This window comes from Malurus melanocephalus, unplaced genomic scaffold (assembly GCF_030028575.1).
Source record: "Malurus melanocephalus ecotype Western Australia unplaced genomic scaffold, MMel_1.1 scaffold_5, whole genome shotgun sequence".
Taxonomy (NCBI): domain Eukaryota; kingdom Metazoa; phylum Chordata; class Aves; order Passeriformes; family Maluridae; genus Malurus; species Malurus melanocephalus.
The window spans coordinates 1,868,533-1,888,771 of record NW_026623237.1 but is presented as its reverse complement, the minus strand read 5'-3'; the positions used below and the strand labels follow the sequence as shown (position 1 = coordinate 1,888,771).

At 34.8% G+C, this 20,239-nt stretch overlaps 1 protein-coding gene across 4 annotated transcripts in view; it reads right to left on the bottom strand.

Moving 5' to 3' along the window:
* The window catches only part of QKI (QKI, KH domain containing RNA binding), a 103,284-nt gene extending 86,238 nt beyond the window's left edge, over positions 1-17,046 (bottom strand). For all 4 annotated transcript variants that reach the window (XM_057370434.1, XM_057370440.1, XM_057370449.1 and 1 more), the window contains exon 1: positions 16,870-17,046. In XM_057370434.1, the coding sequence (XP_057226417.1) occupies positions 16,870-16,989 (120 nt within the window). In that variant the 5' untranslated portion in view covers positions 16,990-17,046. The remainder of the gene's footprint in view (positions 1-16,869) is intronic.
* Between the last annotated feature and the right edge of the window lie 3,193 nt (positions 17,047-20,239).

The window sequence follows — 20,239 nt, the reverse complement described above, 5'->3', positions numbered from 1 at the left end:
TAAACAAAATCAAAACTTCTAGCAGATCAGTTTGCCCCTGAGATTACTTCAAGTGTGAGCAATTTAATCCCCAACATTAATAAAGGAGCTAAAATACTAAAAGTAGTTCAAATTCCCTAAAATTTGTGTGTTCAATAAGAGGAAAACAACATCTTTATCACTAATGAAGAAAGGAGATAATGAAAATATTTTCTTTAGTGTATTAAACGGCTAAGCATCTTTTTCAGTACGTATGTAATGCACTAAGACTGGTTCCACCTTTATTTAGTACACTGCATACGTTTTTAGCAAAGATTATAGGGTTGGGGATTTTTTGTTTTTTTTCATTCCTAGTTCAATTACCATAATCACTTTTCAACATCAAAGACAGATAATAACTTGYCTTGTTATGGGAAAGAACTGATAATTATTGTGGGAGTAAGACCAGCTTAGTCTAGTTCAAAAATGTCTGTAAAATATGTATTAATGCAAAAACAGAGGATATGAACGTAATTGTAATATATTACTAAAACACACATGCAGCAGAAGAACAAAGTTAACATTCAGTGTTTTGAAGTCTGATATGCTACACAAAAACATCAGCATCTGGAGGAAAAGGAACACACTAGTGCAAACGTTTTGCCTGTTAAACATTGCAGAGGTTCCAGTGAACAATTCAGCCAGTAACAGAGTAAATGAGTACTCTATATATGAATTACCTGTATTTGTTGTTTTTTTTCCCCATAATTACATTTAACTTAGGTACTACACAGTGCAGTAAGTGAAGGAGTAATGTTGGTGACATGTTAAATTCCTTTAAATTACATTATATGTAATTGTGTTTTTAAGCACAACTTCTCAAGTCAATTAGAACAGTATAGATTCTATGAGATGTCCMGAAAAAAAGAAAGATCTCCAGAAAGTTTATCATGCTTATTAGTAAGCATTATGTGGAATAGGGGAGAACACTTTAAATCTTTAAATACTGGGGTATTTATACTTTGTGGCATGCATGAGTCAGTCCTCCTCAATGCTGTTTAACCTCTAACTCACCTTATCTAGAAAGCTGGTGCCATCAGCACAATTCAGACACTGAACTGTCCACTTTATGCCCAGAACTGAATAAAATCTCTTGAATGAACACATGCATGCTGCAAATCAGTTGGCTACAGACTCTGCACACGATCTTTACTGAGAAATGCTGATACAAATTTATCTGTGTTTTCCAGCAAAACTTTAGTAAGAAGACAGTAAAGAATCAGTGATGAACAGTAGCACCTTGTTCTTGGTGTAGGATTAAGAATAGCTGCCTTCCCTTCTTGAACATCAGCAAGACATATTTAATGATTATCACAACAAACCGTTTGGTGTACCTTAAAAACTGCTCATCCATTACTATTTCTTACTGCTGATGGTCTCTAAGTAACATTAAAACAGGTGGTACAAAAATAAGACCTTTTAGGATTTTTTTAATATGACAAATCAGGATTTTTTTTCAATTTATGATTCTGCCACTTAAAGTGATTTTATTACCTACAAGAATCRAAAGTATTAAATTTTCAAATGGCAACTCTGAGTCCTAGTCAACTATTAAGTTCTGTTTTCTAGCACCTGTATTCTGGCACCATAACAWTATTAAACAAATTAAATACTACTTCCAATTGTGTTTTGGAAAGTGCCAAAATACACAGCACATCATATAATTTCAGACAGAAAACTGAGATCATATTAACTGGGTGATTAATTTTAATAGATATATTGCTTGCTACAATAAAAACTAAACTGTTTTTTTATGAATCACCACCATACAATTAAAGCCCCAAGACCTCAGGACCATAACCATCTTAAAATAAAAATATCAACTTATTCCATTTCATAAAATCATAGAACAGTTAGGGTTGGAAGGGAACTTAAAGATCATCTTATTCCAAACACTTGCCATGGGCAGGGCCAAGCTCYACCAGACCAGGCTGCTCAAAGCCCCATCCAGCCTGGCTTTGAACACTTCCAGGGATGGGGAATCCACAGCTTCTCTGAGCAGCCTGCCACCCTTTCTCACCATCCTAACAGTGAAGAATTTCTWCCTAACTTCTAATTTAATTCTACTCTCTTTCACTTCAAATCCATTCTCCCTTGACCCTTCCCAAYAGGCCCTTACGAAAAGCCCCTCCCCAGTCTCCTGGAGGCTCCCTTCAGGTCCTGTAAGGTTGCCACAATTTATACATCATAATTCTGCAATGTYARCTCTGTTGRTAGGAGCTGACCTGCCAATTACAGRTTATTACAGATTATTYCTCTTTGTTCCTGATAGAGCAGAATATCAGCCACCGATATGGTGATCATTCAAAAAGCTCAGAATCTCTCTGATCACTGCAGCTGTAAGCCAGACAAACCAGATTATTCATGTGATGTTAATAAAATATCATTTTTACCCAGCAGACCACACTCTAATGCTTAAAATGCTCCTTAAAAAAAAAAAAAAAAAACAAAAAACCAACAAAAAAACCCACTTGAAAGTATAGCTGGGATTTAGAATGCATTACTAAATCCTTTAAATCCACATTATTCACCTCCAATAACCTCTACTGAAGGCTTTGAGAGCATGTTTAACTGACAAACAGCTCTAGGAACCTCATGTAAATACATTACACCAGATCTATAAAAAATGAAATTAAAAAAAAAAACAAAAGACGCTAGCATTCCAGGTCATTTTAATAATGGTAATACAGCTTTCTTGATTAAAGAACAAAGAAATCTCAAAGCATAGATTAAAAAATAAAAACAAACCAAAAGTAATACCCTGAAGTATACAACTCTTTTTTCTTGAGATTCTAAATTTGCAGTTTATAAGAGGACCTGAGTAAATTCTAATTAAATCATTGGTGTTTCATTGAAGTATTGAAAATTTTCAATCAAATATAATGATAGCTAGATATTTATCAAAATAACACTTAATTTTTAGCACTGAAATTCTAATGAATGTGAAAGAACCACCTGAGAAGCAGCTACACCTAGTTGGCTGAATGCATTACAACTAGCCAGAGAAGCCAACATACAGKTTTTGTCATCTGTTTGAAATAGGTATCTGTCAGAACATATCAACACAATGTAGCCATAAGAATTCAGCATTTAGTAATCTTGTACATTCAAAAGTCAGTTTCTTCAAAATGTTATCTAGGGCACCAACCTTATTTCCATCCATTGAACCAAAATCGAATCACTAACATAGTCTTCCCATAAAATTTATTTTCAGCTCCTCTGGGCAGAAGATTCCACTTCATTTTTTTAAACACAAGGTACACATGTGCTACCACATGTGRAAMAAAAAAATCTATGTTAACACAAATATAATACTTTAATCTCAAGGGCATTGTTTTCCCAAATTAGCTGCTAAAGAGCTAACATAAATATTTCTTCGAATATTCTTCGGCCCATTTTAAGACCAGTCTATCTATCAGCATAACAAAAAAACAGGTATCCTAACCTATTAGATTTGACAAAGTATCACATCTAACCAATATTGTATTCAAATTAATTTTCTAAAAACTAACCTAAGATTAAACATTTATGCCAAGAGATTTACCATTTAGTTCAAAATTAARTGAATACTAAGCAATCTTTTATTATTTTCATTTTTCTGTAGCAAAAGTACACCTCCACCATATAGTTTCAGCATTAACATAAAAGAATCTTCAAATGGAAACTAGAAAGCACTATAAATCCAAAGGGAGATCTACRTTTTTTGTGAAAAGGAATGACACCRTAAGATCTCACATGATATTGTCAAAGAGTCGAGAAATTTCAAAACATTGCAGATGTTGCACTCCATAAGTTCCTTTAATGAGAAGCASTGGAGGTCAGATAGCAGACTACAAAGGTAGAGAGAATTTAGGAATAACTCTTAAATTACTGACCTCTAACATAAAGCTATAAAAGCTGTGTGTTTCTGGTTTTTACTGTGCAGAATGAAACAGTCACTTGGAAAAAAGCTAATACAACAAATAAACTCGCATCAAATAAATTGAAGGAATAAAGGCAAGTTTATTACATTAGCCAAGTTCTACTRATATTTATTCTGGTGGTTTTTGTATAATGTAACACATGGGTAATAYTGGCATTGACCTGAACAACTTACAGAATTCAAAATGAAGATCCACAAAGAGCTGCTATCTRTGCTAATTAAAGAAAGGAACCAACACCTCAGAAATAGCATCATGTACTAAACACAAGAGAAGATTCTCAAATTACTATACAGCTCCACAGCCATCAATCTCTCTACACAGAGGTATATTATAAAAAAGTAAATCTGCCTAAACACAATACACCCAATTCCCTTAGCAAAGCAGCTCAAATCTCTCTAATCTCTTTTATTCAATGCCTGAAAATCTTATCTGGCACATCACCCTTACAGTCCAGTAAACTTYTGCATACCACAGAGTAGAAAAACATATAAACAAATAAATTAAAGCAAGACCATCTCAAAATAATAGAAAACCACACTGATACTACTGCTATAACAAGGAGAAGCTGCTCCTATAATGGGAAGCAAACCAACTCTTAATATTAAGACAAATGAGACCCAGCTATCACTGTTGCAGTCTTCTAAAAGCTGACACTAAGCTGCTGGGTTACACCTCACTTTTACAAACACTCCAACAAACTTTAAGGGAGGGGACAGACCAATTCTCCCTAARAGCAGGAGATCTGGAATTTCCTGATCTCTTTCCATCCTGTCAGATTACGCCACTGCACAAGAAGCACTGAAAAAAAAAAAACAACTGTAAGTCCTCTCCACTAAAGGCTTTAACCTGTTAGAGTTTCATGTCTTTAGCCCACAGCTTCTTTCAGGGACTGCTCAAGCCAGCAGCGACAGAGTGCCACCAACGCAGAGTCAGAGTGCCACCAATGCAGACACTCGCTAGGAGTACAAAAGACAGGACAGAAAGGCTTCTTCACTACCACTTTACTTGCTGAGGAGCCATAAATGAGGTTTTGCTCTTCACTTCTCTTTGAGTCAGCTACAAGTCAGTGGCAATAAGTTTGAGTTCAAGAGCTAAACTGGTTCTTGAGAAGAAATTGCCAAAATCTCAGGCACGAAGAAACAAAGAGTATTAGCAGGACTAATCTTTTGACTAAGGTGCTGYACTCATTTCTAGCTTACATACAAACAGCCTTTACTGCAAGAACTAGATGTAGTGATAAGTTATACATCAAATACGAAGTTTATAAGCAATTAAACACAGATTTTTTTCTAAACATTAAGTTTCATATTTAAAGTGTATCAAACATAAAATCATATTTAAAATCACATCGCACTTTTCTATCTAATGCAGACGGGGATTAAGACTATACACAAAGTTTATATCATTTAAGAGCATCCTCGTTTTCATCTATTAGAAAAATAAGCCTTTTTTTTCCTAAATTAAGCTTGAAACACCATGGTACTTAATCAAGTATCGAACTGTTTTCAAGAGTCCGATTATGAAGCAAGAAAAACATCAAAAGTATGTTACGGTAACAAACACCTAATAAATTGCTTGAAACAAAAGCAAATAAGCTAATTTTTAAACACATTTTATTTGGACAACAGATGAACCATTCATGTCTCTTTGCACTAAACAAGCCAAGTTTTAGAGCAGTTTTATGAAACCGCTCATATCAAATTCAAATTTTTATGTTACTAATAAAAGCACTCTTTTAAGATTTGTCCTTCCAAACTGTTTAACCTTCTCTGTCATTAGGACTGACTGATAAGCCACCAGCTGTTTTTTTTCTTCCCGGTGCTACAATGCATTCTCTTCCTTTTTAAGTCTAGTACACTCAAGCAACAAACAGCAGGACTTTAGCCAGCTGCTAGAATGTCACAAACCTATATATTTAGCTCCCATCTCATTTACTGCCATCCCTCAGTGTCAACCATTTAATGTTCCTTTTGCTCCAGTCTCCTGACATTCCTCACAGAGCTGACAACATTGCTGGCTAGATCAGGAGACAGGAGATACAAGAACACACAACAACAAAGCACAGCCCTTATCAGTTACCAGAGACAAAAGCCATGCCTCGTCAAACACACTCAAGCAAAAAGTATTTTAGGTTTTGCCTCCCTCCCACTACTTCGGGAATAATTTTTGCTGTTTATCAGCTGCACGGTTGTTTGTATAAATATTACCTTTAGACCTCAAGTGAAATAGCAATTTGTTCTTTTAGCATGTTTAATTAGCAACATTCTTCTTCTAATAGGGAAAAAACTCCCTCCTGTTTGCACACTATTTGCTTCACCTCTGCTTTTTCAATACTCCTTGTACAAAATAATATAAAGTCACATTTTCTTTCCATTATGTTTTTAACATTAACCCTTTTCCTCATGCCACAAGTTTAAAGAGAATCTTAATTGGGCAGTTTCAATTCCACTTCAAATAACTAAAATAATATCCCTCAAAATGATTTTTTTTATGCTACAAGTTCTGTTCATGTAAAAACACTAATCTAATTACTGTCGTATTTTGGAAATAATTGGATTTTAAATTGCTTAGAATTATCAGCATAAGTGAGAAAGCTGTAAAGATAGACAAATTAACAATTTCATGGTTTTAAAATGGGAATCTCTGTTATCATTAGATTCCCATTTGCAATTATTTAAAGGCCCACAGAACCATTTGGTAGTTCCCTCCTTTAAGTGGTCATAAAAACCTTTAAACAGTAATTGAAAGATTGTTAACAGAAGCTCTCTGAGGAAATCAGATCCTCAGAACAATCTAATAGTAGGCATGCTTAAGCGAGATAGTGAATAATCTATTTCATCCTATTCACTAAGATGAGGTTTTCAGAACAGTGACAAGACATCAGTTTCAATAACAGCAGGAGATGAGTAAAAACTGTTCAATTCCATGCTCTACTTGGGAATCGTGACACATTTATCTAGAGAATTAACAAGTTGTGCTGTGTGTAAATGCATCTCTGAAACCTAATTGTAGGATCCAGCAATGGCCTCTAAGCCTCACAGTTTACATCATTAAACTCATATTCCAGTAACAAAGGGTCCTCAGGATATACAGTCCAACAACTAATTTCCATAATAATACCTTTTAATTAGATGTGACTACATATGACATTACCCAAGGCACTTAAAGTTGGCAATTTAGCTGTAGACTACTTCCATTTCKCAGTAATTAGAAGTGAGAAAGATACATTTAAGTTGGAGCACCATTGCAGATAGGGATACCATAGTCACAAATACTAAGCAGMGATGGAATTCTTCCACTTAAGGGACACTGTTCTCTTTCTTTAATTTACCAGGGAAATGCAGTCACTTTTCCTCCTTTCAAAAGGAAAAACTGACTTTGCAGAAAGGGGCTTTGAGGTTATACTCAAATTTATGCAAAGGAGAGGTAGCTCAGTAACCACTTCATTTTGTCTTATTCGTTACTGGAACTTTAGACATAAAGCAACATATTTTATGCTGAATGATTCGGTGCTTTATAATTCTATGTTGCAAAAATGTATTTATTTGCCACCTTGAAAGATAGGAAGGGAGGAAACACAGAAATTGCACACTTCCAAATCAGAAGATCTCAAAACAGTACTATAAAAACAGCAATTACTATTTTTTCCTCCATAATAGCACTCTCTTTCACAAGCAAAGTTAAAAATAAAGTGGTAAAGCCACACCGCACCAAGAAACTGAACAACTAAACCTATGATAAAGATGCATAGTATTGTTTTGTGGATAAAGACAGGCATTACCAACTAGAGCTGTGATGAAAGTTTCCATATTCAAGCAAGATATTTTGGGAAAAAATGCATTTTATGGAATTTCTGTAGTGAGTGACTAAGGTGTTTAACATTCCTAAACATAAACATGTTTTTCATTCATGTGACTGATTTTAATTGCTTAATTTAGCTGAACAAATTGTAATTTATAATCATACCCAATATTAGGTAATTTTTGCTTTGCTCCTTTTACACACATTTGAGAATTGGTAACACAACTGCAATCTCATTCATAGACTAAGAGCTCAACAGTGAAACAGAGTGAATTTTATRAATTCATAGGGGAAGGTGAATCAGAATTCTTACTTCATTTAAGACAAATCAACTTCTGATATACCTATTTCTATCTTTAAATATATTGAAAATACTCCAAGAATGTCACAATTAGAACTACAAAACCTTACTTTTTAAACAAACATGCTTAGTCATAGCTTTGAACACTGTAAGCAGYTGACACTGCTTCATGTTCATTAGGGGCTCATTTACCAAACTAGGTCTAGAATTTCATGCCATTAAAATTCTGAAACAAAAGAGAGAGTAATTTGAAATTGTTTCATCAAAATAAAAGCAATCYCCCTTCCAAAATTTAGAACAATCTAATGAGATCAAAGCAAAGATACACTGCTTTAGTACTTTTGTTGAGTGACAACTTTGCTTTACTTCTAATGTAAGTGACATTCACTTTTAAAAAAAATTGGTAATCAAACTGTCAACAAACTTCAAATTATAAAATTCAAGCAATTAGGTCAAATATTATGACCCAGACATTTAAGATGTTGATTTGAATAATATATTCATTATCATGAATACTTAAGATACGTTAGCAATATAAAAAACTGGTCATTTCCAGAGTGGAACAACAATACAGAGCTATCTATTTAATGCAGCATTCACATTTTTAGACCACCTCTTACTTTACATGGAAGAAATAATCTGATAGACTGCTGCACATTTAACGTAACTTTAAACCACAATGTAGTTAATAATCTTCCCAGAGGAAGCAGTCCCTGTATCACCAACCACAGGRCAAAGCCTTCCGTGTCCTCTGACACCACAGATCACAATGTTTGCAACAGGAATGAACATGAATTTTTGGGTCAGTATATTTGAGTGTTTATAAACCACATAGCTGAAAGATATTGATCATGCTTATGTCATTACTCTAAAGAGACACAAATCTCTGAAAAAGCATGAATCAAACCAAACAACAGTAGTGCTGGGTGGATGAACAGACATGATTAGGACAGGTGTATGAACTTTCTTGAAGAGAGAAGTATTAAACAGTATAATAAGAGACAACTAAAATGAGTGCAAATAAGCTGTAAAAACAAACTGGCTGCTCATCAAGCAGAACTATTTTTCTTAAAATACTAAGTGTAGTTGAAAGAAAAATAATTCAAAGTAGTGTAGCAAACACCAAAGTGAATTGGTGCCTTCACAGAATTGACTACTTTATACTGCTCTTAAAACRAAATATACAAAAGCCTTGAAATGTGAATTAATATTATGACAAAGTGACTGAAATTAAACTACTTACTAGTTTTAAAACACAGCAGAGAGCTAATTTTATAAATTAAGTAGATCCATAATACAGTGGATGAACACCTGTTAGCTACAGAAACACAGAATTTCTATGCATAGATAGCTAATGAAGTAGCATTTGTGTTTTATTCTAAATCCAACATTCCAAACCAAGGCACGTAAACAACAGTTCATAAGCTATGAAATCAAACACAGAAAAGGAAAGGAAATGCCTAAAAGGAAAATTTAGTCTCAAAGCTTGATTTGTGTACARCCTTCCTCTCAAGAAGAATCATGTAAGATGACCAAATGACCAACATCAATGAGACACAAATGCAGAGCAAGAATACTCTGTTCYTTTGAAATATGGAACAAATTCAGATTGCTTGAGTACCCCTGCTGAATGTACCTTAATGCTCTAAGTGCAGCATTATACCAAAAACATTTCCTTGACCAGCGATGTACACTTTTAAATGTAGTAATGAGTTAAGAACTTGAGAAATTGCATAACCTCAAAACAGCACACCTGTWTAAAGAAAGGTGACCACGTTGCTTAAAAGGCAATTTTTTCTTTTTTTCTAATTAAAACACACCTCCAAGGTTTGTGGGCAGACTGACTCTAGTAATAAACAACAGACCTTTGAAATCATTGAGAGCATGTAAATTGATTTTTACCTAAGCATATGATTTAGGAGAGATACAAAGAAAATACCAAGCTGATATTTTGACTGGAACTCGAAACTACATTAAAACAGCAATTCTACATGGGGCTTGGTGCCATCTTATCYTGGCAAAACACAGAACAAACACAATTAGTGAAGACTTGCATTTCACTGACCTACCCATATGAAGTTACCAAACTGAAGTTACTGTCCTTTGAGTGGAAAGCATCAAATTACTTTTGCAAGGGCAACTCCCTAAAAATCTCAGTGCACAAACAGGAATAACTAAACTAGAGAGCTAGTAAAAAGGAAGAAATATCTTATATGTCTGTCCAAAGCTGACTGACCACTGCAGGGGGATGGAGTCAAGACAGCATGGTATTGTAATTCCCAGATTAAATTTGTGGGGAAAGTACTACAGCTTAGTGCTATAGGTCTCCTTTTGTCAACTAATCATAGGAGGCGAAAGGAGTTTAAAAATGTCTTAATCATCAATGAAGTGTTTTTCTCTCTGTATTTCCTGCTTCCTTAAAACACTGTTTTTCAAATACCAGCCCGCATCCTTCAGGASTCTGCTTCAGCTCTCTGAGGCAGAGGGAAGATCTGTTCCTGACTTTAAGTCATGAAGTAAAACTACGAAGGATTCTGATGTCTAAACAGTGATTTGTAATTTCACATGTGTCTTTTAAACACAAGCTCCACCTTGCTTTGTTATGTAATGTTTTAGCATTTACTTGATCTATTTCCCTGTTTACTGCAATCCCCAATCCTAGTTAAAGTATCCAGGACATAAATTCACAAAAAACTACTAACAAATTCAGCAGAGGTACTCAAGCATATCTGACTTCACAATAGCAAGCAAAAATACCATGCTGAAGCACTTCCTCATCTCTGCATAAAACCCTGCTTACCTACAATTTCAAAGAACAGACTGAAGAAAAACCCCAACATAAAACAAAATCAGTATCCCACAACTATCTGCCTCACAGATGACCTTCATTACTTGTTTTTCCACACAACTTTTCYGTACTTCAGTCTTGCAAGAGCTACAACACAGAATAAAAGTTCTGAAGGAAAACAGTTCAGCAAAAGCAAGCACCAACTGACATCAGTTTTAGTACATGATCAATTGAAACCATGCACCCAAATATTGGTTTAACCMATGAAAGAAAGAAACATAGGCAAGTAAAGTGCAGAATTGAAAATGGAAGAGCTTATTAAGACAGCTCTGATCGAACAAATTGCCCACTAAAAGCCTAACTCTGCATAGAAAATGAGATGAACTAAAATGAAAGGCACATCAGGAGCAAAACCTATCATGATGGATGTTGACTGCTAGACCTACTTCAAAAAGTTCTGCTGGACACTTTTTTTGCAACCTCAAATTTTCTAATTCGCAAAGTTCAACATCTTTACTAAAATTATTAGAATAATTTTAGTCATTTCCTCCACAGAAAAGTAATAGGTATCTTCAAACTAAGTGTTCAGACAAATTTGCTAGACTACCCTTCTCCTTTAGCACTTGGCTTCCCCATATCTGCAGARTCCTCTTCATCTGTGGTGAAGAGAGACACCCCAATGTCTAGCACTGGCTGTTAATGTCAGATTAGGGGATTCCTGCCCTTGTAACTTGGACCTGTATACTGRTGAAACAAGAAAAAGAATCCACTGCTTTCTGCAGGGAGTGTCACATACATGCTGGACACAGCATGTATATGAACATGCATATAAAACCAGGAGTTTAATCTTATGATGCTAATTTGATGAAGTTACTAATRCAAGCACCATAAAAACATGGTGTCCTAACAAGTATGTTCAACCTTTGTATCATTAGCCAACACAACTTATTTCTTCTTCTCCCAGATTTCCAAATTTACTTTGAAAAATATTAAGGGAAACATTGCCAATGTAAATACTACTTACTAAGATTTTACTTTACTTGTCTTACTATCAACCCTTCCTTTTCATTTACACACACACAAAGATTACAGGATCTGCAAACAGCAAAATTAGAGAATAAAATGGGAAGAACAACATTAACAGATAAATGGAAAGGTAATCACCAAACTTAATTACATTAAATTCTTAAGGAGTTTAACAGGGTAAAAGTAATGGAGATATGGACAAGTTAATCTGTACTGCTGAGCTGATGCTGAGCCTGCAAGATTACTGTGAGGGACTGAAGGACACGATTTTTAATTCCAATGTATTATAGACTGCCTTCCATCCTTTTGCCTCCAAGTATAAYCATGCTCTGGAGATTTGACCAGCTTATTTATGAATAAAATTCTGACAATGTCTGTCATCCTTCACAAAAAAAAACCCAAAACAAAAAAATCCAACAAAAAAATCCTCCAAACCAGCTACTGAATGTTTAACATGATTAAAAAAAAAATAAAAAAAAACCCCACATGTCAAAAGGTGGTCACTAATGGAAAGATATCTAWAAAAACATTAGACAGAAAGAGTAAAAAAAATCTTCATACAGATATTAAAGATTGTCTTCATTTTAACAGCACCTAAACGAAGAGGCCCTTTCTCAATCCACTACCYTACCATATACAACCAGAGCACATAACGCCTCTCATGAAATATAAAGTTCAAATTCAAAATTAGATTTTTGGTTTCCTTATCTTCTATTAGAATGTTTTTCCAATGACCCTACTAAGACTGAAAATTGGCAATCATTCTATTTCAGTTATTTCGTATGCATTTGTACTTTCATCAGCAGCTGACCTTTTCCCAACTCTTCCTTCTGCCCTGCCACTACTCTGTATCCCAAGTTTATGTACAAAGACCAGTTATATTCTCTCTTTCCTTCACATTGCAAGGGTAAACAAGGCCAAGTTTTTTACCCTCTTTCCCCGTCTATCGCCAGGGAATGAAAAGCTTAAGTAAAAGAATCAGAACAATAAATAAAGAAGATGTTATCATTTTCCTAATCCATATTAGGGATGCTATTAAACTCTGATATTACCAAATTGAAAAAGGATTTAAATGTTTTGTCAGTAAGCTCCCCATGGTAAAATGAGTCCCTGTGTTCATCCTTGTGTTGTACTAATTAAACAGTTTTAACTAAAATGGTCAGAAAGTACACACAAGCTGTTTATCACTGCTGGCCTTTGAGCTTCAGTATACTCAAAGGACATKCTACTTTAGATGCGATAATTACTAAGTTCTTACATTTTTACTGAAGAGGCACAGAAGAGGTCCAACAGAGAATTTCACATTAATCAGAGCTAACAGGGTACTTATTAATAATAAAGCCATGATTATAATAGAAAAAACATTTATTCAGTTCAACATTTGTAGGTACTAATTCCAAAAACTGTTTAAATTTATATCAGGCAGAAAGTTTAGTCTCTGCTCTTTAGGGAAATTTGAGAAAATTAATCATTTATCTGAAGCATAAGAAACGCTAAACGCTATTAACAATTCACACACAAACAATAGCTTACCCTCCATTTTTCTGCTTCTTAAGAACTCAAGAATTTTTCTGACATCTSTTCCTCTCACTTTTAAAAATTCTGATGGAAGTTATTTCTTCATGAATTGAAAATGCCTTCAAAGACTTACATGAGAGTACAAACATTACACTGTAGAGAACACACTTTTAACTGAAGGAATAGGAATAGGAACTGAAGGAACAACTAATGGAATTTCATTTTCTGGGTGCCTTCTGCACAATTCTCTTAAGTTTCAGGAGCATATATATYGTTCAGAAAAGCTAAGCATATCAAAATCTGGTTTAATACTAACATTTCAAGAGTGCTAGAATAAAATGATACAAATAGACCCAACTGCATAATAGTAACTTCCTGTGGTAAAAGATCTGCCAGAAAGGAGATCGTCCCAACAGTTATGCAATTTATCAGACTGTGATTACATCACAGAAAAATGCTCCCTTTTAATACAACACACCACRGAAAATGAATTCTTGTTTAGCAAGATTTTTGCATATCTTACACTTACTAGTACACAAGTAGAAATTCAGGCTCCGCGCAGTCAGCATTTAAAACTACACGCTGYTTCAGACAATCAGTTTTTCAGAAAGTTGAACCTTGCATCAACTGTGATCTTCAAATAAATAYTATGATTAAAGATACTCAATATGCACTAGTATAAAAAAGATAGGAGCTTTCAGGGGATTTTATATATTTGTTTTAGCTTTTAAATTAAATTTTATATATTCTTTACTTTGTGTGGGTAACCAAAGACAGTAAAAAAGTAATATCAAAGTGATGTCGGCCATGAAAATTTACTGTGACATCTTCTGTGCATGTTTATATATACAGATATATAAATTATGTTTGTTTAAATTTATGGTAGACCACTATTTTTAAGCCTCACAAGTAAGGATTCTTACTAATCCTCACACTGAGGATTCTGTGCATAAACGAGCACTATAGCACTAGCCAGTATTCATTAGGTCAACTAACTAATATATTCAGAATTCTAAGTGAAAAATATCTGCCATAATAGAAGTTTATTAGACCATCATAACATCGTGCTGATTATTTTTATTTATCTCTCTTATTAAAGGTATTATTAAAGATATATCAGAATAACAGTTTCTGGTCATTCTCTGAGCAACTTTAGGTTTACCCAACTTTGTATCTCTGTAAGTTATACAAGATTGTCAGTTGGAAGAAAATTATGGCAAGAGAAAAAATTAACTAGATTTATCTGAGAAACTCACTCTCATATTTCTTAAGTATGAGTAAGAAGTTTTACGTAATATTGTGAAAATTATCAGAGGTGATAATTTTTATCTTTACACACAAATTTACCTTTACTAGTAAAATTACTACTTGCAAATGACTTACACTTGTCTTTTTTTTTTTTTAAACAAGTTGGAGTCAGTGTACTCCAGAGCTTCTGAATACTGTGCTAGCCTGAATTCAAAGCGCGTTACTTAATTTCTAACTTTCAGAAGGATTTTAGGAAGAGCCTACATACCAAATCATAGCTTTTTATTTGCATGCAGTGGCATAATCTAGTTGATTGGCCAATTATTGAGGCCATGCAAATCCCATTCCAAATAGCAATGAACAAATACAGGAGCACACAGAGAACACTGGGCTTGGCCTCACAACAGTGGCAGAAACTGCACATTTTCTAGCACACACTTCACATCATCTCACAAGAACCAACATCCTTTTTAGTCCCAGTCACGTGTGTACAAATCACAAGCTTCTCCAACTTCTGAATGCGTAMGAGTTTATTAAAATAAATTAGTGACTACTTTAAGGCCATTCTACAGAAGGCACACAAAGAACTTGCAGTAGCCAGRGAAATCATTACACAAGTGCTTTGATAGTAAGTACAGACAAACTCCTTCCTGCTTATTTACACCGTATTTCACAGTTAACTGGCAGTGAAGAGCTAAGCTACTAAACCCCTGATTTCTAGAACAGCAGCTTAATATTTAAGGGAAATCCAACACCTTTTTTCTTACTCATAATCCTCATACAGCAAGCATCAAGTTCTGCAAAAATTASAATTCATAACTAAAGCAACTCTTCATTAAGATCACCATCAAGTTACAAAACCAAGATTTAAGTAACTAAGATATATACAGGCAGTAAGTCCAGAGCCACCTAAATGGCTCTGTGGAGCAATTACATTGCACAGTTCCTCTCAAAAATCTGTAATGTCAAGGGGTTTCAAAGGAATCAGTATTTTTGGTGTGGGGATATGTATGCATGTACATATATATATATACACATATATATATACACACATATATATATATATACACATATATATATATATATATATATATATATTTGGAAGAAAAATGCAATGCAAGAAGAGAGAGATGTCCTTAGTGCCAGGACAAATTCTTTGAACCCTTTCCCTAGTACAAGTATTTTAACCCCAAAGCAAAACAACTTTGTGAAAACTTGAAAGGGAAAAAGACATTTGTCTAAATATTCTGTTCCAAATAAGGACTTGCACCTAATTTTCTTAATGGAGCACAGCATAATGAGATTTAGAAGCCTGTATGCTCTTAGCAGCATTGGAATAATAAAACTCCATTCTGGCAAACTTAATCTAATTACCATACGAAGAAAAGCCACAGAAATACACAAACGTTACCTCCATTTTTTGCTGTTCTGTAGTTTCTTCCACTTTGCATCACTTTAATGTGCAAATCCCTTACTTGGACCCTACACTCCTCTACCACAACAGGACGTCTCAATTCTATTTAGGGAAGAATAACATAATTTCTTATTTTGTCAGTGATCAATGAAAATGGTTCGGGTAGTTGGAGTAAATTTTGACAGGTCTGTTTTTAGAAGTAGTTTTTAGCAATCTTTCAGACTAGACAAATTCAAAACAATTCTAGCTAAATGAAACCATTCTCCCTCAAAAGGTAAGTGTACTATAGAAATGAACACCCCATGGAAAACACAACACTGACAGGCAAGCAAAGGGTTTTGCTTAAGCAGGGCGGGGAAATGGGAGAGAACAGGACACCAACCCTGAGATAAAGACACTTCGAAAGCAACAGAACTGGTTACACAGGTATGGGACAAACAGCAGTCGAGACTAACTACAGTCTCCAAARGGTCTCAAAAGGGCCTCTTAAGCATTCTTCAGTTGGCTTGTACAGACACATCAGGAGGAAAAAACATCATTCCAATAATCATTTTCCTCATAAAATTCACTTCACAACTGTCTCATGATGGAAAATACTGAACATGATAATTTTGATCTTACATTTACAGCTTAGCAAGCCATACTAGTTTGGTACTTAATACAACGTTCTTCCATTTACACTCACTGCAAAACAAGCCAACTGGAATAGAAACTGATTCCCTAGTATCCAAAGCAACTCAGTGTGATCTCAGGGTAGCATCACACGAAATTTACACTTTAAGACGACCACCAGGRTCAAAAAATAATTTAGGGACTAAAAAGATATACTTACATCTGGGTATTCTTTTACAGGCACATATAGTTTCTCTTGTAACTGTACAATAGGTCCCACAGCATCTGGTAATTCTGCACTTCTCTTCTCCGTACTACCATTTAATGTGTCGTTATACATGTCTTTCCGTACTCTGCTAATTTCTGTGGGGGGAAAAATGCATATTAGGCATTAAATACAGTAACAGATTATAATCTATCATGACAATCTTCTCTTTCTATTATTTCCCAAATTTTAATGTCATATTCTTCTTCCTCTCATGAACATCATATAGCTGAAAAATCTGGTCTGGATTTGTTTTTTTTCTCCTGTTTTGTTTGAGGGTTTTCAGTTGTGGGTTTTTTTCCCTTTTTTAAATTGCAGCACCCATCCTTAAATGTCTTTCATGTCTGTAAATTTGCTGCCTACTCATCCTGTTTATGGAATTCAGCTATTGAAGTAAAAATTATGTGTGGCTCCTCCGAACACTTACAAAATTGTTCGTATCATTTAAAAGGTACATAAAAACAGTTCTTTTATCTATTTTTTATAATAAAGCAGCTAGAAAGTGAAAGAAATTTAGAAATGTGTACCTAACATAAAAAATAGAAAAATGCATCTATTTTTTTAAATGGATTAACTGTAGCACTTGGAAATTAAGTGGAGCATCTTAGGGCAGTGGGAAACAGGACAAATCAAAGGTGCAGTTCATGATCACACGGTATGACAACAAACTGGTACATAATGTTCTACAAATTATTCCCAGAGAGATAATGGGAGAAGACTTCTACTCCCAARAAGAAATTAAGGTAAGTGTGGTACCAGACCTTGGCAACCTCTCTGTGCACCCAGCAGCCCTATTACTTCATTTCAAAGTAATGAAAAACCCTTCAACAGCACCAAGGAATGTTAAAGGTGGACTTAAAAGTACTGATTCTACCATCTGCACCTGTATTATCTCACCCTGAGGTATTTACTTTAAAGACACAGTTCAACAGTTATAAACAAGGTAGTTAAAAATGGATCATTTGATTCAAATCTACGTGACACTGAASTGTAAGTGCCTGAGAATGCACACAAAGCCTTCTTTTGTTTAATCAAAAAAGACATGCAACAAGGTCAAATTTTATTTCTAAAACTGTTAAATGCGGTATTTAAATTGCTGGTTTAGGAAGAAGAAATTCCACATTTCGTAATTTCCAGAATCCCAAATAGTGTAAAAAATGTTCTCTATGAGTTTATTCCAGTATCACTTAAAAGTTACTTAAAATGAATGTATTAACCAAGTTTCAAACCAAAAACTAACATTTCACCAACAGGACTGTTCTCAAAGTATTAAGACTTACAATAGCATGGGCTGTACAAAAAACCAGGTAGGAGAAATTCCAGTGTTTTACTTAGAATTGCAACAACTGCTTTCAAAACTGTCAGAATTAAACATGACACTGAAAACAGAAATCTCATGTTTTCATCTAAATATAGGAAGCCACAGAAAGAARTAGTCACTTGAAACTCTAGTAGCAGACAAGAGATTAATACAACCTCTGTTTCATAATCAGTCTTTTCTCTGGCAAATGATTAATAGCTGAGATTTCACCACCTGAAAAGCTGTGGGATGGGGGGGGGAGCGTCAGAAAGGACACATCTCTGCAATGCATATTCAGGAACAAGTTGTTTCTCTGCTGGAAACTGACAGTCATGTGTATTGTATCATGATTTTGTAGTTAACACCTGTTTACAATGGGGAACACAAATTTTGTCACCATATAATCATACCTCAAGGAAAAAAATCCTCATTTCCTTCTACACTGACAATTTTGGCAACAAGCACATATACCTCAGAACTACAAAAGTATTTACACTGGCTTCAGTATATAAAGATACTTTAGCACATCTCTTTGAACAAATACTACTATCTTTTGGCACACTGTTTCCCTTTCATGCTCTTTAGATTTTCCATTCATTTACACGACACTGAAACAAGCTAGGCAGTCTGCAGAAGTACTGAAGCATAAGTACCAACATAGTCATTTTTTTCATAACTGGCAGCTACTGAGTAGCKGCACTGAAAATTTCCTTTAAAAATTTATCTTTCCCACAGAATATAATCACTAACATTAAATACCCTAGTTTTCAGAGGAGAAAATGAACATTTATTTTAATCTTTCCCTTGCTAAAAATCCACATTCATGACACTTGAAAGCCAAACATTCAGAACACACACGAGTAGTATGAGACCTGATTTTAGGACTACCATTAAATTTGGGCTTGTGTAAAACTTCAGCTACGTATCATGCTTCAAACTTTATAGAGAATGAAGACGTCTAMCAACTTAAGGTTTTCTACTCCACTACAGGACCAGACACCTGAACTTCAGTTTTCTTTGCATGTGTAGGCTGRTATTTTCTCTCTCTACGTCCAAGCCAGTGGTAATGGTGACAAACATCAGGACAGCAACRCTCAGCTACAGCAGTCAGCAGTATCACTGGCTCCTTGAGTGCATTTTTTCTGCTTCTTGGCATTTTATCTTCTCTCTTGYTTCAGATATTTTCTCCAAGACTTCCGAAGAAACGGATGCAATAACAGGCATGTATTCCCAGTCTTCTTTAACTGCCGATCCGGTCTACAAATTCCATTTCTGCACAACACATTACCTACGAAACTCTCTTCTCACTTTTCTTAAATTTGAAACTGAAGGACTACTGCTTAAATGATAAAATAAATTTGATCAAATCTCTAGTTCACCCATTCTCTCTCACTTTTAACTTTGGATGGAGTACAAGCTATCTTCCTTCCTAACGTATTAGTGAAGCCGAGCACAAGCATTCTCTCAAATGCACAACTCATGAGGTTATCTGCTTGATATGCCTCCTGGGCTTTTCCAGATTCTGCTGAATCCTTCTACACATCTTCAAGATTACTTTTTTTTTTTATGACTAACAGTAGTTTTCTCACATACCTGCCTGTTGTTTAATCACGCCTCTGGTGCCTCAACAAGACTCCATACCAAGTACTGACTTTTGATGGCATAATCTTCCATTTTATGGTCTCCATTACACCTAATTCAAGCATCTAATCTCTCATGTATCTTGCAACTTTGCCACTTGCTTTAGGCAGTTAGGTGTATCAACAGAGTTATGTGGTACTGTATTTTCAGCACCTCCCTTAAGTTTATCRGGAGTGAGTAAGATTCCAGAAAGCAACACCAGCAGCATGTTAGAAAAGATAAAAGCTCTGTTCTCTCAAGCTCTAGCAAACACCATTTTATTCTGTTCTGAAATACTTCAAAATACCTAAAAATCTGAGGACCAGTGCTAAAGTACGGAAGCCAAATCCTTCAAGCACACCTTTTTATTCTTTAGCAGTGCATTCACTTAGCATTAAAAAAAAA